Here is a 25,224-nt window from a genome sequence, read left to right as displayed (position 1 = left end):
GATGAATGCATCTTGGTCCGCTACGAGCGATGATTACAATGGTTGTTATCGGACTTGCTGGCTTATCTACAAATCAGTAGCTACCATTCGCTAGCAGAATAAACACAATCAGATCGAATGCGTCGATTTTGACTTCATATACAGCCTGTCTGGGTATGTATGTACCATCCGATAAATCAACTCCTCAAAACGCCGGCAGATGCTATGTAGTCTTTCCCCCCCAAATCAAATCACAGAACCTCGACCTCCCCCCTCTCCCACGCCCTCTTGATCCCCTCCCACCTCACAACCCACACATCCCCCATCCGCATCGTCGTCCCAAACTGCTCCTCCTCGATCCCATCCCCAGGCGGAATAACAACACTCACCTCCTCCACCAAACACCTCACCACAACCGCCTCCCGCACCTCCGGCCCCTGAACCATACTCGTCCCGCCCGCATTATCATCCAACCGCCTCAGCTGCGGCGGGAACGAGTTCAAGAACGACGCCCCGTAGTGTCCCGCCAGCAGCGTCTGATGCGCATGCAGGAAGGCGGCTTCCTGCACGGAGAGCGGGGACGGGTCGGGGTTATCAGCGGGGTCGGGGATGGAGTCCTCCGGCGTTTGGTGAGATTGCTGCGAGGAGGGGGTAGGAGAGGCGCGGGGCGGCGCGACAAGGAGGAGGTAGTGCATGCTGTGTTTAGTGAGTTTTGCGAGGCGCTGGCGGAGGAACGAGCGGATGAGGAACTGGGTGCGGGCGAGGTCGGTCTGGAGGATTGAGAGTTTGAGATTGAGGGTGGGGTTGTTTGTGCTTGTTGTGGTGGTGTTGTAGGGGTCTGAGGAGGAAGCGGCGAGGTCTTCGATTCTTTCGATCTATGGGTTGGTCAGGGCTTCGCGTCTTTTTTTGTAAAGAAGGAGGAGGAGGGAATAGAGGGTGTAAAATGCTGACCTGCTTCCTAACTCGCTCCATCATCCGTTCCATCAATGGCCCAGGCCATGGGAGGAGCTCCGAGACTGCTCGCTCAGCGACCCAGAGACGCGTCAGGAGCTGGTGGTCTAGGGCCGCGGATTCGGGCGAGGTGTCATGGCGGTCGACGGTTGCGAGAATGTCATCGATGTCCATGACAGATGTCGTACAGCATTGAGCCTTGAGAGGGAGCACAATGGCTGGTGGATGTCTCTGGAAAAAGAGAGCGAAGAGGGATTTGGAGATCGAGGACAAGGCGGAGCGGAGATTGATGCCTCAGGTTTCTTCCTTTGTCTGATTCCGGTCCATCCATGCATCGGTATGATAGGATATTACGGATGTAAGATACATTCTACCATTTTAAAATAAAGAAGGATGTATTATAAGACTTTTTTTCATTTGATGTTCTTCCAACAAAGGAAATCGCAAATCTTCAGCCTCTGAATTCCCTCCCAATTTTCTCTCCATTAGAAGTCGGATGGACCAACCGACCGCGAGGCGTGTATTATGTACAGTTGCAGTGACACTCCACGAAGAAATTTGCTGATTTAACCATTCAAGCCAATAGTTTCCTCAATAAGTTGTCACACATGCAAGATTATCGCCCTTCTGATCTGGCGAGCCGTGTGGTGATATGTACTTCGTACGGCGAGATATTGGACTCACTCCCCAGACATTGTACAAAAAGGGGGGAGGAGGGATTAAAACACTTGTAGGGGGTGTAAATGAGAGAACTCAAGCTCCGAGTAAGGAAATGCCATGATGGCGAGGTATCGTTGTGGATGCAAGTGATTGCCGCGCAGATGTTGGTTTCAACGCGAAGGGAATAGTCGTAGGACACATAGGAAATATTGTAAGAGAGCGCTTGGTGAGGAGTAAAGGAGATCAAAATTGGCCGTAGATGAATCTGTCGAAGATACAATCTCGAGCTCCGGAAAATGCGTAGAGATGCAAGGTCAATGCTGATCGTGTCATCAAAAGGTCGTGTGGGTCGGTGTGTCGCAGCCGCTGGGATTCGATATCGATGCCGCGGTCACACTGCCGGCGAGTGTCTGAAGTTGTGGAAAGCCAGAAAAGGAAATATCAAGCGAGTGAAAGGAGCTTGTAGTAAACGGTGAGAGGATGTGCTCTGCCGCAAGGCGCTGTCAAGTGTCATGTTCCCCAATGTCCAGCTGGGTCTGGTGGTCCAACACCGATAACGGCTGCCTGAAGGGGCTCGGATAGAATTGGATGCCGGAGGGAGAAAGAGAAATCAAAAAGAGATCATGCTCAAGGAAAAGGTTGGCAAAAGAACTTTGCGCCGCGCTTGAATAACATCAAATCATCAAACCATGGCGCCAAGGACAGCAAAAGAAGAAAGGACAAAAGCAAAAGCCAATCGGCTGGTCGTGGTAATCAGTACGACAGCATACGGCGGCCGGGACCGCGAGAGGAGGGCGTCCCTTCAAAAGGAGAATCCAAGAATCGGATACGTTCGCCTGGGTTATTACGGCACCTTCCAGTGGGGCTGTCTTCCATTTGAGGTGAATGTTGGCCAAAAGCGAATGTTTGTGCGCGATTCAATTTCGATCTCTGCTTGACCTTCCCGAGGCCACGTTCGCAGGCAAATTCGTGCTCCTTTGCATTCATCTCCACGTAGTTCTGGGGGAAGCATAGCGATCGATGCTCAGCAAAGAAGGCGCTGTAACCCCCGTCCAAAATGTACATATCCGGGTAAGTCAGCTGTGGATAGTGGTCTACGTTGACGGCGCGATCCCGGTGACGGATGTATTTGGCCATGATGGGTGCCCGATGTGCGGAGTATTCGCAGTGTAAAACCAATGCAGTCCGAGGCTTTGGGTCCGCAAAAAGTTGAGCGGCCAGGTACTCCTTGTCGTTGTAGTTGACGGCTCCGTTGATGTGGCCGCCCTCGTATTCATATTCAAACCGGCAATCGACAACCATAATGTGGTCGAATCGATCGTTGTACTTCCCATCCATGAGACCCACGAGGATTGTCTTGTCGATGCGAGGCAATGTGTCAGCCGAGTCCTCAGGGATGAAGTGAGGTAGCTGTAGGCTGGGTGTGGTATCGACATCTGTGATCGATTGAGGTGGTGCATTTGTAGTATAACTGGCCTCTTTTTCGGCAATCACATCCTCGGGGTGCTCAAACATGCTCAGTGACCGTCTGCATTGTTTCCGAGGGCGCATCAAGGGGTGAGAGCTCTTGCGAATGGCGGCAGCGGAGGGGGATCCGTTTCCACGGGCATGGCTCCCATTGCTGCCACTGCCGAGAGGTGGTCTAAGACGAGGGTTGTTCAGGAGAGTGCTGGAGGAATTGTTCCGTATAATCGGCCTTTCTCTCTGCGGCGATTCCCCAAACATATCCTCCAAAGACGTTGAAGCGCTCAACGACGTCTTAGCCCCTCGGGTCTGGAACTTGAACGGCGGTGCTTGACTCTCCGGTGCTGGTCTGGCCATGCCGAGCTGGAAGGACTGAGCCTTGGTTCTCGCGAGACTGGGCCTCAAGAAACTCGGACGCTTTCTCCTACACACACGAGACGTAATTAGACATGCGCATGGTTGACACCAATCTCCATCATATAGACTTCATTCTCTTACTCTTGTCTGTCCTCCTTTGGGCCCATCAACGGGGATTCTTGAAGCGGACTGGGAGCAGAAGACATCATGGGCGAATCGATAGGAGAACCTCCTGGTGTAGGTGGGTTCAATTCGATTTCCGTTGTGACGATGAACGGCGGCTTGTGAGGCAAGGGAGACATCTCCATGGTCTCCATGATGGGAGCTGGTGAGGAAGATGGAAGAGGAGGAGTGGTCATCGCGTCTTCTATATAACAATATGAGCAAAGGACTGGGACTCGAACGAGTGTGCCTTCGAATAATAATATCATCTCTTACCACGTCCGCTGCCATGTCCAAATAGATTGGAGGAGAACAAAGACCGTCGGGGCGTAGCCAACTGCGGACTATTTTTGGTCAGCACACACCCTTGCACAAGTCAAAGAAGTCACAAAGCATGACAAAGAAAACAGAACAAACAGCGAAGGGCATCTGCCAACCTTTGGTCAATGTGAAAATTCTGGGACAGGTCCGCTGCCAGACTAGCCGTTGGAGACGATCCTCGAACCGGCTTCATGCCAAAGTAATCGCCGGAGGCTTTCTTCATGGACAAGTCTTTGAAGTTAAAACTGTTCGGGCCAAGCCCGGACCTTGGACCAAAGGTTGGGTACGATGTGGGTGCATCCGAACGAAAGCAGTGTCCGAACATCACGGACGGGGGCTGCATGGCAGCCAGCGGAGATGAATGTTCCATTGTTCGCCAGGAACAAATCTTGCCTTCCCTCCTAGATCTGCAAGGTAGTATCGACCGAAGTAGAAAAGCGGACGCAAGGGGATCTCCTCGGCAAACGACAGCTGCTGCTGCAGACTATTCTACCTGGCATATACTACAACGGCAAGATGAAGTATGATCAAACGCCTTGTAACCCGGTCTTCGACTCTCTGTTCTTTTTTCCTCAATTGCTGTCCTGCTCGAATTCCAGACCTCCCAAATCGTGGAAAACGCCTTTCTGAATCCCACGAATCCACCGGCCTGGACCGGAACCTTTTCCCTGGGCTGCGAAGGGCGAGTGTTCAGAGGGACATGGTTGCGTAGATAGGTTAGGGCAGTAGGACCAATCAGGGTATCGATGAGCACGGTATAGGATAAAGGAGGATTCGAGGACGGGAAGGAGGACTATGATGATCAACAAGGCATTAGTTAGCAAAACCACTCCCTATAAGCAGCAAACCAGCAGCTGAAAGCGAGGGTAGTTCTGGTACGCTAAGTAGGCCGGGGGGCAAAGTTACCGATGAGGAAACGAGAACCGTAAGCGGGATGGGGGCCGAGAGAGGATCACAGGCGTAGTGACCATGGGAAAAGGGAAGACGGCGAGGTCTTAAACTCGAAGAGAAAGACGACGACTTTTAGAAAAAGAGGAGGAGAAGGAGAAGAAAAAGGAAGTGTGACCTGGAAAAAGGTGAAGCTGAAGGGATGTCCTGTTGCAATGGCAACGAAAAAGTGGGGAGGGATCTCCAGATGCTCAAGAAAGAGCTTAAGCGACGACGCAGCGCTAGATAGATACCACCTCCGAACCGTATCTAGGTATGTCTTCGGTCTGTACAGAGGACAGAAGAGAAGAGTCTGCAAGGTCTTCTTTTTCTGAAAATTGACCACGAAGGATCTTATAAAATCAAGATCTAGGAGACCAATATATTAACTTGTGAGGTTAATCTCCATATAGTTCTTCTCGGAGGATAACCCTTGGCTACGACCAACTTTGCACCTTGTTACGTAGGGGACTGGGAGTAGTAGTTAGCAACTAGCAAGGCACGAGAGAGAGGTACCTAGAGAGTACCTATGACGAGAGGGAGTCTACCTTAGCTGGGCAGGTACCATACAAGTTACAGTCTGTATGGAACTATGGAGTACTCCGTACGTAAGTAGGTACCCGTACAGTATGGGACAGCGAGGTACCTGTACCTGTCTGTACCTCGTCCCCCACTGCAGCTGTAGGTAATTAGTCTAGGTACCAAGTACCTAGTACGTAGATAGTTGGTGCTCCTGTACCCAGCCAGTAGCCAGCGTCTGGGGCCTCGTTGCCGGGACTCCCTTGCCGCCATTATCAGCGCTACCGGGTGCTCAGCAACCCTTCGCCTATCAGCGTCGTTGCTGCGCCGCCCGCTTTGTCTCTACCAATCTGGGCTGGCTGGATGAAGTATCAAGTATGGGTCGTGCAGTGTCTCACGGGTTACAGAAGGAATTAGTTTTTCGCTACGTTTTCCTTATCCATTCTTTGTGGTTTTCTTTGGATGGGGCGTATGAAGATTTCTTTGGGTCGGCGTACTGGTATGGAGACAGAATAATGGAGCCTGAGAAAGCCTTAGGTTTCCATTTCTTATTCTATGTTGACAGCTGCGGCTTTGGAGCAAAGGCCGACAGATGTCAGCGAGTCTCAAATAAAAGTAGTAGTCGGTAAGAAGTCGGACTGGACAGCATTACAATTCAATAATCGGAATAATAAGCTGTAGACCCTATCCAGGAGGCTCAATTGTATGGAGTAGAGAGGTTCAGCCGCGCTGATTAGTAGTCGTGGCTGTAGATTGCCTTTTGAGGCTTTGACTAATAATACTACAGTAACTACAGTACCTACCTTGGGGTTTTCTTTCCACCCTGTTGTATGCTAGGATAAGGCCAAGCAGCATACTTTTTATCTCCTTTGCAGCGTTTCAAAGTTTGAGCCTTTGGAGACCCTTGAAAGAAACCCTAAAACAAAAAGTGAAAAAGAAAAACGTCGATTCGAAGAGATAGTAAAAAGAACACGGCACAATCGGGAACAGACTATGAAATAGCAATTCATGATTGATTGATTCGGCCGATCTCTCGCCCTCTTTTCGTCTTATTCGGTTTCGTAATGTCCCAAAAGAAAGGGAAAAGGAAAATAGTGATCCGAATGAGAGATCGAAACTAATGAAATCTCCACCGGCTCCACTCAGTCGGGATAAAGAGCTTATGCGGAATCACATGAGTTTGTCCAGTTTGTTCGTCTAAATAAAGGATATCAGGTACTGTGTAATATGGTAGCAAAAGGGCAGCGAAGAATGGGACTTAAGGATGAATATCCTGACAGCCAACCCAGAAGTGTGTTAGCTACATTTCAGAGATGCAGGGGAAGTGACACAACACATAACTTCAAACTCGTTTGACATCTCCGGATTCTGGATCTGCAACCAACTTTCTAGCTACTTCTCCAGCATCTGCGTTGGGCCCCATGAGGGCAGATAGCCTTCTGTGATCTATCCTTGATTACAGTCCTGCGCTTGCTTCTTGACTGAGATCATTCTTGTTTTGATATCACCTCTCTGATTAATGTCCCGCAATTCTGCTAGTGCGAATGAGCCACCCTCCGCAAGCTAGCAGTAGCACAAAGCGGTTTTCCGTCATAGTCCAGCCTACTGTGTATTGTCCTTGTCGCGCTCGCAACTTTCCCCGCTTTGGATATCCTTTGAATGCCCTTACTTGTGTGCAGACATTCCTATGATCCTTGACTAGGGGTTTCTTCGGCATACCATCCCTTCCAAATGGTTTCTCAAGGGCATTCTTTTATTGGTCGTCCCCCGTGCTGCAGTCTTCGCGGTGCTTCTATGAACCTGGTATTCCATATATTCAATCGAGCCAACTTTCATCAAATGCCTGGGATTCGCAGGAGTTGAGAATATTTCTCCGGGATTCATCGAAGTGCTGTGGGGGTTTGTCCGCCTCGCAGGTGCTCCCCACGGTGACGATCAATGAACGCCGACAGCCTCACTGAGAGTCTGAGACACTAATAATACGGTGACACTAAGTCTATGTCTATCTACTGTATCCACTAAGCTACCTTCTCGGGCCTTTACGCGACGATGACGAAGGCCAACAAAGCTATGGAGTCATGGGCTCGATGATCAGTGTTGTTTTGGCGATTAGATGGCAATAACAAGGTCGTCTAGGACATTAAGTCCTTCTCTCTTTGTGCCCAGAATAATGCCTAGCTCGGCACCTGAACCTTACCAAGTAGGGATCTGACCAAACTAACGCGCCCTCGGACGTAGTCAGTCCTGTTTAATCATCTGCCTTACTTCGAACAAAAGCGTCGGCTCGATTCCAACAATCCCCACGGCTTGAAGGACACCTTCTCCGCAGCTTTCGATCTGAATGCGTCTGTTGCCTGTGAATCAGTCAAAGTGCGATTGCTGCATTGATATCGGTCGCGTATCTTATCCGACGACCAGAAGAGACTCCTCAAGCTTGAGACACGGGGTTCTCCTTTCTGTTTCAGCGACAATCCTCATCGCACTAGTCTGATGGTGGCTTGGAGGATCTAAGCTGAAAGATTAATTAATGGCAATGTACGAATGCGGCTGTTGCTCAACTTGCTCTGCGTCATGACCAGATCTTTGGTCATCTGCATCATCTGACAAGGTGCACGAACGTTGAGAACAGTTATCTGCTACTGACTCGAGGAAAATCATCAATGATCCATCCCAGCCGACACGCAGCTGATGGTTCCTAATCGTGTCGCGTTTTTTGGTTGCATTGTCCAATAAGACACTGTAGACAGATCATTAATAGATTAGAGCTCCACTACTGAAATATCGGAGTCTTCGGGGAGCCCGACATACGATGACACCATCATAATAAGGTAGTCAGCTTAGCTAGTTACCTGCTCAGATCCTCTTACGAGATTATTATCATCATCCTGATGACAGTCCAGCTGAGACCGGCGCGCATGGATAGCAAATACACGGCCGATGGATACCTGATGGGTTTTTGTTGTGTCAGAGCACCATTTGAAAAACAAATTGAATTGACTATCATGATATAACCATGTGCGAAGAGAACGAGGATCTAGAAAACTCCGAGGCTCTCTGGGCTCAATGGTAGTATTCTAGGCCATTGAGGGCTGGGCTGTGTTGGGGCTTGCTAAGGTGCTAGGCGCGCTGAAGGAATAGTGTTGTCGCTGCCTCAGACAGTGGTGCGGGGTTATTGTACCTCCTCCTCTGCTGATTGGGCCAAGAGCAGTCGCGCTAAATCAAACTACTCGTGCACTTATCCACTAACAGGCTGTCTGTGGACTCGTCCTCTGCAGCCTTACTCTAATTTCATGGCGTAGCCAGTTGTCCGATTTCCACTTTCAAGTTTCAAGTGATCCTATGGGCCCATCCATCAGCCAGTGTTATCATAATGATGAACATTGTCTGCAGACCCCTCCATGTGGGATCAGATGTGATGTCACACTGGGAAACTCTTGTGCTCATGTACCTATGCGCTGGCACATCTTCTAGTTGATGACAGTCATTGTTTGTTTTCCTCTACCACGTCTCGCGTCATGTAAACAAAGAAACAGATCCCTCACTAGGTACCGTACCTATTCTTACCGACCTTGTAAGAGAACCGCTTATCTGATCTAAGAAAAGAGTGACCACCGACCGTCTTGCCAAGTTCATGCGACTCGCCCTTTCCTTCTTGATTGAGACGGCCCAATGTGCTATGACATTATGACATCAGTTCCTCCTTCCTTGCTGCCCCTCGATGACTACCCCTTCTCCCTTTCACACGTGCTCTCCTAGCCAATTATTCTTCCTCCGTGCTTAAAATATCGAAATTGCTATGATTCGTTGGCGTCAAATAATAACATACCTACTATCAGTCTATCACTGCCAACAGATTATCCAGTCACTAACTATGCGCAATCCCGTGGCTGCTGGAATGCCCTGACAAGAGATCAGCAGAACTATTGACCAAGACCCGCATTATCCAGCCCACCTTTGTCTTTGACATTCTGTGCCCGCATTGCCTGCGCCCTGCGCCCAATGCCCTTTGTCTCTTCTCAAGCCCTCGAGCAATCTAGTTAATAATACTTAACTGTGGAGTGCATTAGCACGCACCCATAGCTTCCTGGCCGACCTACTCTTGAAGCAGGTACCTGATCCAAAAACTCCTTATCGCATACTATTGACCTTTCTAGGGCGACTAGATCAATAGCCAATATTTCTATCATGCACTGTCCATCCCATGATGGAGCATTTCGTGCATCAAAGGACGCACGTCCAAGAGTGTCTCTGATCTCCACTCGTCCTAGCTGCGGGCCATCCCTATTTCAGATTATGGACTGCATCCCTTGAAAATTCCGGTATCTCGACGGCCGTTCTGGACGCCCGGGTTGCAAGGATATTGCATTCCAGGGGCCGTATCGGTGGATCTGCCGCAGTTCAGGAATGCGAGATCTTCATGCACAATCCTCATTGCGGGAGGCAGATCGTCACGGATATGGCAGGTACGCACGGGGTAGATACGGGGTTACCAGTACAGAACCCTGACTTGGACCGTCATCACTGAGCGCTTCGAGCTCTTTGGCGATACCACTGATTCTGCGGTGCATGCAGGTTGGTAACTAGCGCTGCCATTGATCAGATGCAGACCGTGCAAAGCACAGGTTATGAACGGTGAGCTGGTTAGGATTAGAATACCCTGGTCAAGGGTCTGACCGAGATGAGGGCCTCATGAACACGGATTCAACCGGACACGTGTACATTTACCGTCCTGATGCTCCTATCTATGTTTTTCGTCCGAAAATAATCTTCAAAATATTCCTACGGCTGATGCCTTTGACCCCTGACCTCAACCTTGATGGAAGAATAATCAGCTCGGTTATCGTCGTGAGAATCAATGTCTGTCCCTGTCTGATCGACAATCAGCGCACGCTGATAACAAGACTGGACACAACCGTCCCTTGCATCTTCCGAGTCACGATATCGGAAACACTAGTCTCCCGTCCTACCATTGAAAGTCAGGGATGTAGATAAAATCTTGATATCTTGCGCTCTGCCAAATCCTTGATCTCTCACCGCAAGAATAAAGTTACGTACCTTGCAGCAACGCATGGAGAAATGGAAGGGCAAAGTCATGAATTTCTACATCTAGCGTTGGTTTCATTCTTGCACTTGAACATCGGCAAAGTCCTCAAGCATTGACAAGCGCATTAGTCAATCCATTGGTATACTCAGCTCGCGGGCCCTGTGTCCTGCAAGAATCGGGTGTCCTTGTCTCTGAGGATGATTCAGGCCATATCCAAGCGTTGCATTATGTCTTCGCTACAACATGCATTACCTCGATAATCGAGTACAGGGATCGCATCATCAATCGCTGCCCTTATTCCCTTCTTACAACCGGGATACCTACTGGAGTATACCATGTCTAGCTTCAGGCCGGACTATGCACATTCCTCGAGCTACCCGTTGCCACGTCAGAACCAAGATTCCCGCGTGCCTTACCATTTCGGTCCGTGTCGTAGTCCTCGTCCCTGATTTTCTTCCGGGATATGCTTGTTCCAACCAAATACCTGTACCGGTCGTGCTCTGAGCCTCGGAATGATTACTCGTGAATGGGATTCACCCCGGACTACCTATGCGGTATGAAGGAAGCGCACATCTCAAATAGGTGCTCCGTAGCTGTAGCCTTTGGTAGTATGTCACAGATGACTAGCGCAATGTTGCAAAGTAAAGTTGACAGACAGAAGACAGACACCTGCGCTGAACATCAACATCACCGAGTAGTTCGTCCTCAATCGCACTAGTGATTCTGTGCAAGGGGCGTGTCTCGCATCGTCCTTATCCAGGAGGGCATACTACAATAACGCAGGAGACAGGACTTGCTGTATGCGTTTACTCCGTACGTATGATATAGTACTGCATACGCAGTATCTGTACATAACAAGGGGGCGTGGAGTCTGCCATACCAGGTACTCCGTACGTATCTAGTACCCTGACTTGTCTACACTTGGTGAGAATGCCATGGAGATGTTGGAACTGGCGGAGAGGTTGATTCATACTTCTAGGATCAGATATGAACGCGGATCAACTAAGTAGGACCTAGATTGTCTCAATCGTTGGAGTGGCCATCGTCGTTTGGCTCTGGAGGTAGCAGTAGCGGTAGCGGTACTCTCCTCTTGATTGGGAATCAGCCATTCAGTGGGATCACCTGCAGCGTATACTCTTGAGATAATCTTATAGACATGCGTCTGCTATACTTTCACCCAGTCAGGACAAGTCCTGATAATGCTACTTCTCCCACGGCGAGACTTGCAACTGTGAGGGCAGTGACAGCGGATGCTGCGTACTTCCAGCGCCTAGTATAACTGTAGCCCATATTGGGGACCACATATGTGTCCATTTGGCGGGCGCTATCTGCTAGACGCAGTCAAGGCTAGCACATCACTTCAAGTAAATGCGATGTTGATGAGGGTATTGACATGGCTTTTGTTGGTGATACTCGGGCTGCTCTACCAAGTTTATAACATTATTTGAATATAAGATTATTTGTGGGTGGTCTATTCAAGATGAGATTCATCTGGAGACGGCAGATAGACCGCTCCTTTGATCTTGTTGGATGGTTGCTTTGGATATTGTGTTGGTGTCGTTGATGCGGAAATATATATTCACGCTAGAGTTATCCTCATGCGAACAATCCCACAGCGCCACCATGAACGAAGTAGTAAAATTAATCTCTCGAGAAGATCACCTCTTCTAGCGACAATCATGTCTGATTACTCGGTCAAAATTATACAGAGTATGCCTCTGTTATAAGGAAACTCCCAAAGCGGCAATCCGTTGCCTTCACCAGACGGCGCTAACCCGATATGGTATACAACCTCATAAATTTTCTGCTGTCGCAGCATATCACCACCACCCAATCGCAGCATTCGAAACCAGCAGCTACCGCCCTGAAATTGCTCTGCTAGTTTCCAGTGATCCATATTACATACATATCAAGTGATAAAACAAAAAAAGGCAATTCAATCATGGCGCAAACCCACGCCGGCTCCAAGAAGCGGCGGCGCGAGCCATTCAACGTCGACACCAAACTAGTCGAGATCTACGAGGACCTCGCGAACGAAAAGGACGAGATCCGTCTGAAGGCCGCGCAGGCTCTGGTGTCGCAGTTCACGCCGGACAAGAGGCCCACTGATGAGCAGATCAAAAAGGCCCTGCAGAGACTTTTCCGCGGGCTCTGCAGCAGCCGCAAGGCTGCGAGGATCGGCTTCTCCATTGCTTTGACTGAGATCCTGACGCAGATTTTTGCGGCGCCAAGGGAGGAGGAGTCAAAGGTTACTATCCCGGCTGTTGTGAGTATCTGGGAGTCGCAGTCTAATTCGTCGGGGAGCGAGACGGGCCAGGTAGGTTGGGTTGATCGTACGTGTAGAGACTAGTTTGCTGATCTATCTGCAGGAACAAAGAGATCACCACTTTGGACGGCTGTTTGGAGCGGAAGCTATTGTCAAGTCGTCGATTCTGTTCAAGGGCGAGGTGCCGCCGGCTGAGTGGACCGAGCTTTTGGATTTGGTGTATGATCTAGCGAAGAAGAAGCCGTGGATCAGAGAGGAGTGCGGGTGGATTATCTACCGCTGCGTTTTCGATCTTGCTTCGCAAAAGGCTGGTGCTAAGTATGTGGGAGTCGCGCTGGAGCGGCTCTGTGCGAACGATCTCGCTCGTACGCCGGAGGGCGTCTCGATCTGGCTTGCGGCCAAGGAAGCCTACCCCAAGGCTGACTTCCCCAGCAAAGTCTGGAAACATGATGATCCGTTGGATTCACGGGAGAGGAACCAGCTTACCAAGGTCATGAAAGATTCCTCGGCTGCAGACTCCGAGGCGGGAAGCCAGGGGAATAATCCCAAGTCCTCTGGAGTGTGGAGCTCCAAGTTGCACTTTGCTTGGGATGCCATTATCAGGCAGCTTACTGACGTGTCAGCCAAGCACTCGTCTCGTCTCAGCTTTGCTGAGTTCTGGAAGGAAGTCGTTGATAGTAAGTTCTTTGTTTCAGTCGCCGTCCAGGATAACCGCATCTAACAAGTCATTTAGATGGTCTGTTCGCATCATCCTCGTCGGAGGAACGCAAGTACTGGGGCTTCCTCGTCTTCATCAAAGTCATCAATGAAAGCCCCCTGCAGCTGGCTTCTCTTGTATTCACCAAGAATCTCGTTAGATGTCTGACGAACCAGCTCGCCGTCGAGGACCGGTACCTGCACCGAATGGCCGTCAAGGCCGCCAAATCGATTCAAGCCCGTGTCGCAAAGGATCCCGAATTCGCCGCGGCCTCTGTCATCGGGCTCATGGGCTCAGCCGGTTCCGTCAACTTTGACCAGGCCACCAAGACGAAAACGATCGAAAAGATTGTTGTCGAGGCAAACTTCGAGGCACTGAAGCAGATCGTGCCTTTCTTTGAGAAGCTCATCGCAAGCCCCGGGACGGACGACGCCAAAGCAGCAGCAGCGAGCCGGCAGTCTCTCGCCGGCCTGCTCTTGTCCATCGTGAGATCCCGACCTTCGGCCAGCGAGGAGTCCCAGGACGGCTTGCAGACCGTCCTGGAGCAGATTCTGTTCACATTCGTGCGGTTTGGCTATTTCATGCCCAAGGACGATGTGGCTGTTCAGCCAGCCTTGACTCAACAGAGCCAGGAGCTTTTCCGAAACAGGATCAGCTCCTGTCTGAACAGTCTTATTGCCAACCCAAAGTATGCGACTACCCTTCCCTACGCTGTTGTGCGGAAGATCCGCGACGCCGCCAAGTCGGAGGAGTATGGCAAGTTCATTATCAACATGGACGAGACTCTGCGTGACTCGGTCAAGACCGCTTTCAAGTCTTTGAAGAAGTTGTCCAGAATGGTGAGTATTATGAGGTCTCCGAAAGATTTCTCTTACTGACTCGAACAGGAAAAGAATGAGGTCTCCGGCGTCGAGGCGTTCAAGCTTCTGTACTCGATGACAATCCTGCAAGTGTACAACGGCGATGCCGATGCCGTGTCTATGCTTGACGAGCTCGATTTCTGCTACACCAAGTTCTTGGGCGACAAGAAATCAAAAGACGACGAGGCCTCCGATGCTTCTGATGCGCTGGTGGAAATTCTTCTCAGTTTCGCATCCAGGCAGTCGCAGCTCTTCCGCCGTATGAGTGAGCAGGTTTTCGGCGCTTTTGCCGACAAGGTCACCGAGAACGGCCTGGAGTCCCTTGTATCTGTATGTCCAGTCCTCTTGACATCTAGTTCCAGTGCTAACCAAAATATCAGATTCTGGAGGCCAAGGAAAGTCTAGCTGGCCAGCAAGAAATGTTCGAGCAGCAGGATGATGAAGAGGACGAAGAGATGATGGATGTCGACGAAGACGACAGCGACGTCGAAGTCATCGACGAGGAGAACTCGGACGAGAACGAAGACGAAGAGGACGAAGCCGCATCTGACGAAGGCGAAAACGAAGAAGAGATGGCCGCCTTCGAAGCCAAGCTCGCCGAAGCCCTCGGCACGCATCGCGCCGACCAAGACCTCAACGAACAGTCCGAGGACTCCGACGCGGACATGAACGACGACGAGATGGAGCAGGTCGACGAGCAGCTGGTCAAGGTGTTCCGCGCGCGCCGGGATGCCCTGGGACAGAAGAAAGACAAGAAGGACGCCAAGGGGAACATGGTCAACTTCAAGAGCCGCGTCCTCGACCTGCTGGAGATCTACGTCAAGAAATGCCACTCGAAGGTCCTGGCGCTCGACCTCCTTCTGCCCCTGCTGCGTCTCACCCGCAAATCGACCGTCAAGCAGCTCGCCAACAAGGCGAACAGCGTGCTCCGCGAGTATACCAAACTGTGCAAGGGCAACGCCCTCCCTTCTCTGGACTCTGCCGAGCCGGTGTGGGAACTGTTGAAGTCCATCCACGCCGAGGCGACGCATAGTGGTCCGCCCGCGCATGCTTCGGCCTGCAGCCAGGCGAGCCTGTTGGTGGTCAAGGTGCTGGTGGCGCACGACAAGAACGCTATCGCGGATGTGGTGGATGTGTATGCGGCTACGCGCAAGGAGCAGCTTCTCAGCAAGAAGTGCCATGTCCAACCTCAGTTTTTCTCGGACTGGAACAACTGGTGTGTTTCTGCCAGTAAGCAGATGAAGAATTAGTTATCTAGATACCTTCATAGACATAGTGTACAGTACATATGATGCAAAATACTTGATTTGTGGATTCTACTCAAAATCCTTTAATATACCGGTGCTGCGTCGTCTCCTCCAACACCTCCAGCTTCATCCCCACCTCAACAACCCCCTCACTCCGCGGCGCACTCAACATCCCAAAGCAAGGCTTGTACTTCATCCCCTCATCCACCCGCCGATACGCCATCAGCGTATCCCACGGCTCCCGCTTATGCTTCTCCGCCGTATCGGGATCAACATTCGGCACCTGGCAGCGCGCACAGCGCGCCACGACATCCAAGTCCAGCGGCTCCCGCCCACAGCCACTAATCCGGACCGTCTTCCACGAATCCTCCGCCCAAGGCACCGTGCCCCGGACGATGATATTCGCCCGGAACCGCTCAACGGTAATCGCGTCCGCGCCGTTCCGGCGGAGCCGCTCGTTGAGCTCCGCCAGGGACGCCTCGGAGCCAATCAGCACGGGATGCACGTCGGGGAAGTAGGTGCTCTGCTGCCGGCCCAGCAGGCGCGGGTCGCCGTTGCCCTGCAGGATGCGCGGCGTGGGGCCCTTGCAGACTAGACAGACATCGCGCTGCAGGAACCTGGCGAACGGCGCGTTGACGGCGTCCCCGTACACGTGCCCGTCTGTCACGGTGTCCCAGATCTTGACCTGGGAGAGGGTCGTGTGTGCCGCTAGCCAGGCGGCGTCGGGGCGGGCGGGGATTTGGATCTTCTCTGGGGACCCGGTGATGCTCAGGAGGAGGGAGGTACCGTCCTCGCTGAGGGCGGTGTTGATCAGTGTCATTTGGGGGATTTGGCGGATGGTGAGGAACTCGTGGGTTTTTGCGTCTACGAACATCCATTGTCGGTCGAGGTCTAGGCCGTGCAGGCGGAGTGTGGTTTTGGGGAGTTCAAACCCGCGACAGGACTTGATGGGGTAGACGCGCAGAGAGACGATCTCACTGCTCGTCTCTTTTCGGAGTCTGAGGGCTTGTAGCAGACTGGATTTGTTGGCGCTCGCCCATTTTATGACTTTCGGGGAGAGGACCACGAGGAGCAGTCCAAGAACGGCTACTGGGAGGACTGGAAAGGAGAAGTCCATCATTTCAACTGTCTTGTTGTCAGTGAGTCAGGTACTTCAATGTTCTTCCAACTCTCTGTTGTTATGTTGCGCATAAATATCTCGATTCGCATGTACCTCTCTCTACCTCTCTATTGATAAGCAAATATTCGGTATTCTGCCAGAATCAGCCGCCTTTCATGCGCTCTCATCGTTGATGTGTCAGGTCATGCTTGGCCGTTAACATACTGATAATCATATGGAAGCTCTATCGTGTTGTTTTTGGTCACTACAGTCCTGTAATGGCAGAAATGTAATGACAGGGAACAAATGGTGTACACATTACTTGGATGAGCTGGAGTATTCGAACGGATGTAATGTGAGCCTCGGCTGATTTACCAAAGATGAGACATTACTCATTATAAACTATCAATGATTAGATCAACAAACTAGATGTGGTCGTCATCTAAACATCCAAGCTATGCGTATAAGTCATGCAAATCATGAATGTACTAGTCCCCTATCACCATGCCTTTACATCGTCCTGTCCGCCCAGCATGTAATTAGAGCCTTGATTAATGCAATGGTAACCTCCCTCCCGGTCTGGACCGCTTGATCATTATAGGCACCAGGGACGTGCAAGAATACGACGTTCCGGTCCTGGCCTTGTTTAAAGGCATGCGCCAGACTGGTGTAGAAGATAAATTCGCAGAGATAACGTCCGGCATCTTCCGAGACCCGGACGTCGGTCCCCTCAGCAAATGACTTCCATACATTGAGAAGTTTGTCGTTCGGTGGATGCGGGTTCCAGGGAGACTGTACAGCTTGCGACGATGGAGTTACCACTTGATCATGTATTTGTTCTGCAATGTCCGAGACAGACAAGGGATCGGCGGATCTCCCCGCCTGCAGCACGGGAGGCAGGTCAAGCTCTCTCCATCGTTTCTCTCCAGCTTCGTAACCCGATCGCCCTTCGATATCCGACATGAGATACGAGTCTCGGTGTGCCTTTGTCTCGACGGAATAGTAATGTCTCGTTGCTGCTATACCCATGTGGATCACAATATCTGGCCGTCGACCGCCGTGTGCCTTGGCGTAGTCATCGATTATGGAAGGCACGGTTGATTGGACCGTGGAATAAGCGACGGGGATAGGGTTCGGATGGACATGGATGAATACTCGATGAGTCGTAGTGGGTCCATCTGGGGATGCGGATGAGCTTTGTGGAACAGTAAAGTTGAACGAAGGAGGAAGGGATGAGGCGATCAGGTACGAGGCATTGACGAGATTAGTCTTAAAAGGCTAGTGGTCAAGTTAGTATGAGCTGGCACTTATGAGTCATGACCAAAGGGTGAAGTGAGAGGGAAAATAGGCTATCGGCAGAAACTTACACCAAACCCAGTGACAAGAACAGTGATTTCATCCAAGTCCCCAGAAGATAGTGAAGGTCGCCTCGCAAGTTGAGTGTGGATGGATGGGACAGCCGGTCCGCAGTCACCCATGATGATCCACAGATGGTGCCAACTGCTAATGATGGAGCGGAGATCAGGACGTGTCAACTAAGACACTTAAAAAATCGTATTCTTCTGGCGCAAAATAGCATTCAAAGCTTCAGTCCAACCCCATGAGAGCAGCATGGATATATGAAAATTGGCTCTCTCGAGAGGGGACAACCTCCAAGGTCGTATGTACCACTTGGAGCTGGATCTTTCTCTCTCTCTCTTCCTCCGGGGACCCCGCATACCGTACGAAAGTAGTTAAGTGGGTCTTGGCATCACGCGATCCCTTCCCACTAGTTGTTGTTGCCATGTTCTGGCCTGAGGCCTGAATCTGAAGTCATATCTTAAACAGATATTCTTATCCTTGACATCCCAGGTTGTTCTTGCAAGGATCAGGGAACACCTTAATGTCTATAAGCTATTGTTCTAGTGCTAACATGACTCTTCTGTTTACAGAAAATTAACTAACAGCCCTAGTCTTAAAGAGTGAATATGCGGTCATAGAGATGAGCATCAGCATTCACATTACTCAATGTAAGAGAGTGAATACCAAAATAAATTACATCTCCTTCTTAGGCTTTCTAGTCCATGCTCTCTCTCTTCTCTAATGTGTGATGCACTCAAATTATGGAAATGCCATCGTCCAAAACCACCCCGACGGCCTCGTCTACAGGGTCACCGACACGGATATCGAGGAAATAGGCAAACCTGCGAATAACGACACATTCATCATGGGGCCACAACCCACATTGGCCAGGTTTCCATCCAACACAAGATCGTTCAAAGCGGAAAAATTGATGCCTTCCATATGGGCACCATGACTAGGTACCCTGAGCCAGTGGTATGAAATCAGCATAGCTGTTACCGGAGAGATCAATACAGAGGAAGACAAGATACGCTACTGAATCGGTTCAATTGATCATATACAGCAACAAAAGCTTACATCTACTATCGACACTATACAACGTAGTAGAAACACCAAAACGACAACAAAAAATGGCCAAGAGAACACGCGAGGCTGGTACTGCAAAGGGAAAAGGGAAGCAGAGAGCTACCCCGGCAAGTATTGCCCTCATTGTTTCCCAGAATTGGATGAGATCAGGGTCTGGTCCTGATCATGCTTCCATCCCTAACTTCGCGACCGACGATGATGCTGGTAACGTTCGGTGAGATAATAACGGCGAGCTACGAGTATTCAAGGCTGACTTTTTAGGAAACTTATAACGCGGTAATGAACACACTGTGGCTGCGAATGATGCCTAGCTAGATACACATCACCAGCCACCCATGTCTCAAAACGAGATAATTGATTCATCATCAGGCATGATGACCCTCAATGAGTCCAAGTTCCTACTACTTTGGTCAGGGACTAAGGTAGTGAGTTCACCACCACGTTTGGACCGCGAGTTTTCAAGATCATGTATGGAATTCTGAACTGTCGATACTCTCAGTCACTAAATTTGTTCGGCTGGAATACCGCGTGCGAGTTTTCTCTTGGGCCTTCATAGGGGACTATTACTGATCCACATTATACATCCTCGCATGCACCATGGAACCCGAGCCTACCGATCAGGACGACTATGACCCCGCCAAATGGACAGCGCTCCAGGACGACAGTGACCTGTCATACATTGGCCCAGAGCAACAACAGGGACATTTGTACAGCAGCTATTCGGCCCAGGGTGCGGAGTCGCTCCATCGAGTCGATCGCTTTTTTTTTTTTCACAGCAGGCGAGATCAGACGCCATCCAGACGGACCGTTGGAGCTCAACCACGCAACTTTCCTGCGAACACCAATCGCAGATTTCCGCTTACACAACATCTCAGTTTCTTTCAAGCATTATGCCCTCAATGTCGTGGCAGGCCCAACCGGCAGTGGAAAAACTTCTCTACTGCTGTCGTTGTTAGGTGAGACTGTACTGGAGTCTGGAACAGCTACCTGCCCTCAGGATGTGGCCTATGTACCGCAGTCGCCATGCCTGCAGAATGACACAGTCCCCTTCATTTTTGCCAAATGGACAGAGAAAGGGAAGTAAATTTGGGGCGTGTGCAGAGACATACCCCTGTCGATATTCTCAGTCATTAAATTTGTTCGGGGTCCACATTGGCTCCCAGAAGGAGTCAGACGGCATGATCAAACCTGTTGTGTTGCCTCAAACTTCTGCCCGGAATTGGGGCGTCGATGACGCCGGACCTTTCATTACTGACACAGACTCTTCCATTGAAGATACATATCCACTTTGTGTCGATAGTGTAGCACCGGACATGCGTCCTGCGAACCTGTACGTCCTGATAGCCTCCATTTTCTCATTGTTTACTGACAAAGTGCGGGATAAGTGTCTCTAGGAATGACCGGCAACACACTCGATCTCACATCGATCTCACCTGGTACACGGGCTTCTGGGAGCGGGTGGCCCTCGAATGTATTCTCACATAATGGAAAGCATCCCCTGGCGGTGACGGCCAGGGGCACCTCGACTGGCGCGTGAAGTGCCTACTGTGTCATCTGTCGTTCAGCGTGATGCTGGATGATTATTACCGTGCCGCCGACGATGAGGCAGACACCATGGCTGCAGCTATTGCGAAGGCTGTTGACCGGGGCGACCGTTGTTTTTCGGATTTTTGGTGGCGGACGACGACGGGGGTCCGCATCATGATGCTGCTGACGCCGTTCGCCGAGGCACACTATCTTATGGCCGATACAGTGAAGCTCCGTACCCTCCGGCGGGAACGCCACCGGAATCCAGAAGCCACAGCATGATGGTCATCAGCCCTATTGAACGTTGCTATATCAATTAACACCCGTCTAGTCCGCATCCGCGGGCACACGCCTGCTGAGGTCCTATTTGGGTTCAAGGCGCTGTTCATAAGTGACCCAGTCCAAGTAAATCTCAACGGATCTATCTTCTTGCAGCCCTGCAAGTAGAAGTAGCATGTCTTGCAATGTCCCTGTCACCTACCGTCATTTGTTTGCTCTGTTCGTTTTTTGATGCCATGTTCTGCCTGACAGCCGGACTAATGGTCGGATTGATATCATCGCTTCACCCAACCTTGAACAATCCCAAATATTCCTTTTTGTTTTGATGACCTTTGAGATATTGCAAGAGACGCACTCGCTGATGAGGGGCTTGTGCCGGCATAGATGCAACCAAAGTCCGCTTTAGACATAACAAGGAAATCCGATTAGTGTTGAGGATGCCTTAACACCCTATAGTTTACTTCACATCCTGCTGGATTCCGAGACACTGCAGGTTCGCAAACAGGTAGATAGATAATTTTTCGGTCGCATGATATCCCTCTACTGCGGGAGGGCGCATTAGGGCAGCAGGGCTAATGTGTATCTAGAATCTGGCAGGCTCTGAAGTCTCTGATTTAGCTTCTGCTGTTACATGCAAGTCTCACCGAGGCCAAGGCAACATGTATACTCCGTAGTATGATAGGCTATGTGTTAGTGAGTGAAGTGAATGAATCCTGATCTGAGTCTAAAGACTCCTTCCTAACCTTGGCTATAGGTCTAGCCTCAAGCCACAGCAAAGGTGAGACCACGAGATAACTATCTACTGAGAATAGATCTGACCGTCCGATCCTGCGCTGGGAGGTGGAATAGCCCTAGATAGACAGCGCTTGCCAGTTGCCATGCTCGTTGCCAGCTTGTGGAAAGCGGATCACGTTCGAAGCGAGTCTCGAAAGAGTAAAACGCTCATCAAAACGCCTAGTCCACTACCTACTTGTCTACCCTTGTCCGCCAATCTGAAACCTGGACTTTTGACACCAAGGCCCATCATCGTATCGCGTGTTGGACTGCTGTTACTTCGCTTAACTTCAGGATCGACGACCAGAGGACAAAATAAGCCAATTATGGCTTGCGGATCCATCGTCTTCGAGCTAACGAGTCCAGTCGTGGCCCACCTTGAATGTCGCGCTCAGGAAAACAATCTGCAGCTAAAGCAGCGAATTTCCCTATTGTGGGTAAACGTCCTGATTGAACTCGTGCGCGGACACCGCGGGGTTTTCCATCAAGCATTCGACAGCCCAGCTAGTGTCATGGTCGCATATATCCTACACCTGATTTGGCAGAACTCCGCTGCCGGATATTAATGATGAGACAGAAGCTGAGGCGACGCTATGATCTCGCCACAGACACGCAAGTGCAACGGTTAAACGCCGACGTCGTATTCGTATTCGACGTATTCTGTCAATGAGTCCCCGCACGGAACTACAGACACCCGTGAGTCTAAATATAGGGAATCCTTGTCTTGTATAGGGCCTATATAGCTCAGGGAAGGCAGCGGAGATACCTGTCCACAGCAGTGGCGTGGTCATTTTCTTTCTTTATTTCCTGTTGCACCACAGACTCAAAGCAATCAACATGGCGCTGATCTCCGAGTTGCTCCAAAGTCCGTACTTTGTCCAAGGCATCGCTGTGGCCTTGCTTTTGGTGGTTGTGTCGAACTTCTATCAGGAGCTTGTGGATGGCATTCCCTACCGGAACATACCCCTTGTTGGGAGGAGCAGATGGGAAATCTCAAACAGCAAAGCCAAAGAGCGCTTCGTGGCGTCCGCGAAAGACCTCTTTGCGCAAGGCTTCAGTCAGGTATGGAGAATGTGTCCTGTTCGATATGTGCAAGGAGCTGACATTGGGATAGGGCAGGACTGTCTTTCAAATAATGTTCTCTTACTCTCCCATGATCGTCCTGCACGCGCGGTACATGGATGAGATCAAGAGCCATCCGGATCTGGACTTCAACGAGGGTAATAAGAAGGTGAGAGTTTTAAGCTGCCAATAGGGAGGATTGTGCTGACAATGCAGGCCTTCTTTGGCGCCAAGATTCCCGGATTCGAGCCTTTTGAAGGACTGGACAAGGAACGCATCGCCTTGGATGTCATCAACAAAAAGCTAACTCATACGCTTGGTACGTGAGGTTCGTTGTGTCGTGCGGAGGGGCCTCTTGCTCACTGACCAACTGTGCAGGTAGCCTTACCATCCCTCTTTCCAGAGAGACCGCGGCTGTGCTCAAGGAGACATTGCCTCCGAAATCCGATGGTATGTCCTTCCAATAGGCCCCCTTGGCCCTTTCTGACATGACAACAGAGTGGCAATCTCTGGTCTTCGCTCAGGAGATTCCGTACATACTTGCCCGATTGTCGTCCCTTGTATTTTTGGGCGAAAAGATCTGCCGTGACAAGGAATGGCTGCATGTGTCTGTCAACTACACTATCGACGCATTCAACGCTGCGCGCGATCTCAGACTCTGGCCCTCGATTACGCAGCCTCTGGTGCACTGGTTTCTGCCGTCAACACGAAGACTCAGGAAGCACATCGGCGTTGCGAAGAAGATCGTGCAGAAGGAGATCCAAAAACGAGAACTGATCCGGCAAGGCAAGCTCCCGGAAGAGGATCCTCCACGAACCGACGATGCCCTCGACTGGTTCAGAGAAGTCGCTGCCGGCCGCCCGTATGACATGGCCGTAAACCAGGTCGGGCTTTCTCTGGCAGCAATCCACACCACCTCAAACCTGTTGACGAACGTCATGTACGACTTGGTAGCCTACCAGGAATACATCCAACCCCTCCGGGATGAGATTGTTGCCGTCGTGGAGGAGGACGGATGTCTGAAGAAGACCAGTCTTACCAAGCTGAAGCTGATGGATAGCTTTATGAAGGAAACCCAGCGGATAAACCCTGCCGGCATTGGTAAGTGATTGTACCTGAGGCCTCCTGGGCCATAGCGCTGACTCTTCCAGCCGTCCTCCAGCGTCTCGCGATGGCAGACATCACTCTCTCCGATGGCACCTATATTCCCAAGGGAGCAATGCTCACCGTCTCCACCCACACCTTGAGTGATGAATCCATCTACCCCAACGCGGGCACCTTCGACGGCTACCGCTTCTACAACAAACGCAAAGAGCCCGGCAATGAGCACCGGTACCAGTTCGTCACGACGAGCAACGAGCATTTTGCCTTTGGACACGGCATGCACGCGTGTCCGGGGCGATTCTTCGCCGCGAACGAGGTTAAAATCCTCCTGGTCCATCTGCTGATGAAATACGACTGGAAGTTCGCAGAGGACCGGGGCCGTCCCCAGTCGTTCATGCACGGCGCCGAGATCATCTGCGACCCAACTGTGAAGCTGCTTTTCAAGGCGCGAACACCGGAAATCGACCTATCGAAGCTGGGCGAATTACCATCTGATAGTCAGTCGTCAGTCTAGTGGAGCTCTTCCAGCATAGCAGAACAATTTGTATGGTGTACTTGTATTCCGTACCACGTATAGCGATGCGCACATTCTTGTCTTATATCATGTCCTACCTACTAGCCTGTACATAAGCCGCATACGACGACATACCACACTCAATGTTCTTGCGGTGTTGGGTGTTGGAAACTGCACCTGGAACCTGTTTCATGACTCGGCAGAGATCACAACACCTCATCTCATGTAAGGATTCCCAGCAGACGCACGTACCAAGGAAAACATTCTTTGCCACCCAAGTACTAGCATACATTCAACCATCAGCATAACTGCCTCTGATCAATCTGTACTTGACTATCGTTCCCACTCAGCTAGAATATCAGTCTCGGCCGGATAAAAGTAAAATCCCAAACTCAATTAGGACCATATCCATGACTTCATGCGGGCCTGAATCACTGCAGCGTCGGGCTTCAGCCCGTCAGCAATCAGCATGACTCAATGCCGAGGTACATTGCGCGCGCGAGCCTTATCCCATGCAGTCGCAGTCACTCGCGCAGTCGCAGTCGCAGATTGTGGACGCAAGGGCAATAGCAGGATCGTGCATAGATCGATTCTATAAGTACCGATGCAGAAATGAATTTCAAACTGGTTGGCGGCGGATAATCAACTATTACGGAGTACTATCGATGATCTCCAATATGCTTCGGTCATGGCTGACGAGATCCGTAGCCGTAGCGAAAGAAAGTCTAGGTTTGTCCCGAGCAGTTCCATGGAAATATAGGGCACGGATCTTTAAGCAGATCAGGGAGCTGGGTCTTGCCGAAATCCTTAATATAAGCCTAGGACTAGGAGGGGACAAAGAAATCAGATAGATTCAGTTCAGGATCTAGCTCTAGCTCTAGCTCTAGCTGGCCCATGATTCAGGCTATGTACGGAGTTGGGGTATCTTTATTCCCAGAATAGAGAACCTTTGAGGTCCTGTACTTTGTGCTACTACTGTCCGTT

At 50.7% G+C, this 25,224-nt stretch overlaps 7 protein-coding genes across 7 annotated transcripts; 3 read left to right on the top strand and 4 right to left on the bottom strand.

The window, feature by feature from the left end:
- Positions 1 to 230: 230 nt before the first annotated feature.
- On the bottom strand, positions 231 to 1,104 carry sld5 (putative GINS DNA replication complex subunit Sld5; the record flags this gene model as incomplete). The annotated part of the gene is made up of 2 exons (XM_043274246.1): positions 231 to 854; positions 931 to 1,104. The coding sequence occupies 2 exons, from the start codon at positions 1,102 to 1,104 to the stop codon at positions 231 to 233; spliced, it is 798 nt and encodes a 265-aa protein (XP_043130181.1).
- A 1,239-nt stretch (positions 1,105 to 2,343) lies between these two features.
- Positions 2,344 to 4,264, bottom strand: nimT (putative tyrosine protein phosphatase MIH1; the record flags this gene model as incomplete). Its single annotated transcript, XM_043274245.1, has 4 exons — positions 2,344 to 3,478; positions 3,553 to 3,778; positions 3,850 to 3,917; positions 4,011 to 4,264. 4 exons carry the CDS (start codon positions 4,262 to 4,264, stop codon positions 2,344 to 2,346), a joined length of 1,683 nt encoding a protein of 560 aa, XP_043130180.1.
- Positions 4,265 to 12,326: 8,062 nt separating this feature from the next.
- Positions 12,327 to 15,457, top strand: Aspvir_002646 (DNA-directed DNA polymerase POL5; the record flags this gene model as incomplete). The annotated part of the gene is made up of 5 exons (XM_043274244.1): positions 12,327 to 12,701; positions 12,754 to 13,327; positions 13,384 to 14,186; positions 14,235 to 14,537; positions 14,588 to 15,457. The coding sequence occupies 5 exons, from the start codon at positions 12,327 to 12,329 to the stop codon at positions 15,455 to 15,457; spliced, it is 2,925 nt and encodes a 974-aa protein (XP_043130179.1).
- Positions 15,458 to 15,527: 70 nt separating this feature from the next.
- Positions 15,528 to 16,571, bottom strand: Aspvir_002645 (MOSC domain-containing protein; the record flags this gene model as incomplete). The annotated part of the gene is made up of 1 exon (XM_043274243.1): positions 15,528 to 16,571. The coding sequence occupies one exon, from the start codon at positions 16,569 to 16,571 to the stop codon at positions 15,528 to 15,530; it is 1,044 nt and encodes a 347-aa protein (XP_043130178.1).
- A 492-nt stretch (positions 16,572 to 17,063) lies between these two features.
- Positions 17,064 to 18,031, bottom strand: Aspvir_002644 (putative pyroglutamyl peptidase type I; the record flags this gene model as incomplete). Its single annotated transcript, XM_043274242.1, has 2 exons — positions 17,064 to 17,831; positions 17,921 to 18,031. The coding sequence occupies 2 exons, from the start codon at positions 18,029 to 18,031 to the stop codon at positions 17,064 to 17,066; spliced, it is 879 nt and encodes a 292-aa protein (XP_043130177.1).
- A 2,345-nt stretch (positions 18,032 to 20,376) lies between these two features.
- Positions 20,377 to 20,789, top strand: Aspvir_002643 (uncharacterized protein; the record flags this gene model as incomplete). The annotated part of the gene is made up of 2 exons (XM_043274241.1): positions 20,377 to 20,416; positions 20,473 to 20,789. The coding sequence occupies 2 exons, from the start codon at positions 20,377 to 20,379 to the stop codon at positions 20,787 to 20,789; spliced, it is 357 nt and encodes a 118-aa protein (XP_043130176.1).
- A 1,608-nt stretch (positions 20,790 to 22,397) lies between these two features.
- On the top strand, positions 22,398 to 24,240 carry Aspvir_002642 (cytochrome P450; the record flags this gene model as incomplete). Its single annotated transcript, XM_043274240.1, has 6 exons — positions 22,398 to 22,622; positions 22,675 to 22,791; positions 22,839 to 22,941; positions 23,001 to 23,072; positions 23,121 to 23,723; positions 23,774 to 24,240. 6 exons carry the CDS (start codon positions 22,398 to 22,400, stop codon positions 24,238 to 24,240), a joined length of 1,587 nt encoding a protein of 528 aa, XP_043130175.1.
- Between the last annotated feature and the right edge of the window lie 984 nt (positions 24,241 to 25,224).

This window comes from Aspergillus viridinutans, assembly GCF_018404265.1.
Source record: "Aspergillus viridinutans IFM 47045 DNA, scaffold_12, whole genome shotgun sequence".
Classification (NCBI taxonomy): domain Eukaryota; kingdom Fungi; phylum Ascomycota; class Eurotiomycetes; order Eurotiales; family Aspergillaceae; genus Aspergillus; species Aspergillus viridinutans.
This window is presented reverse-complemented; position numbering and strand designations above follow the sequence as displayed.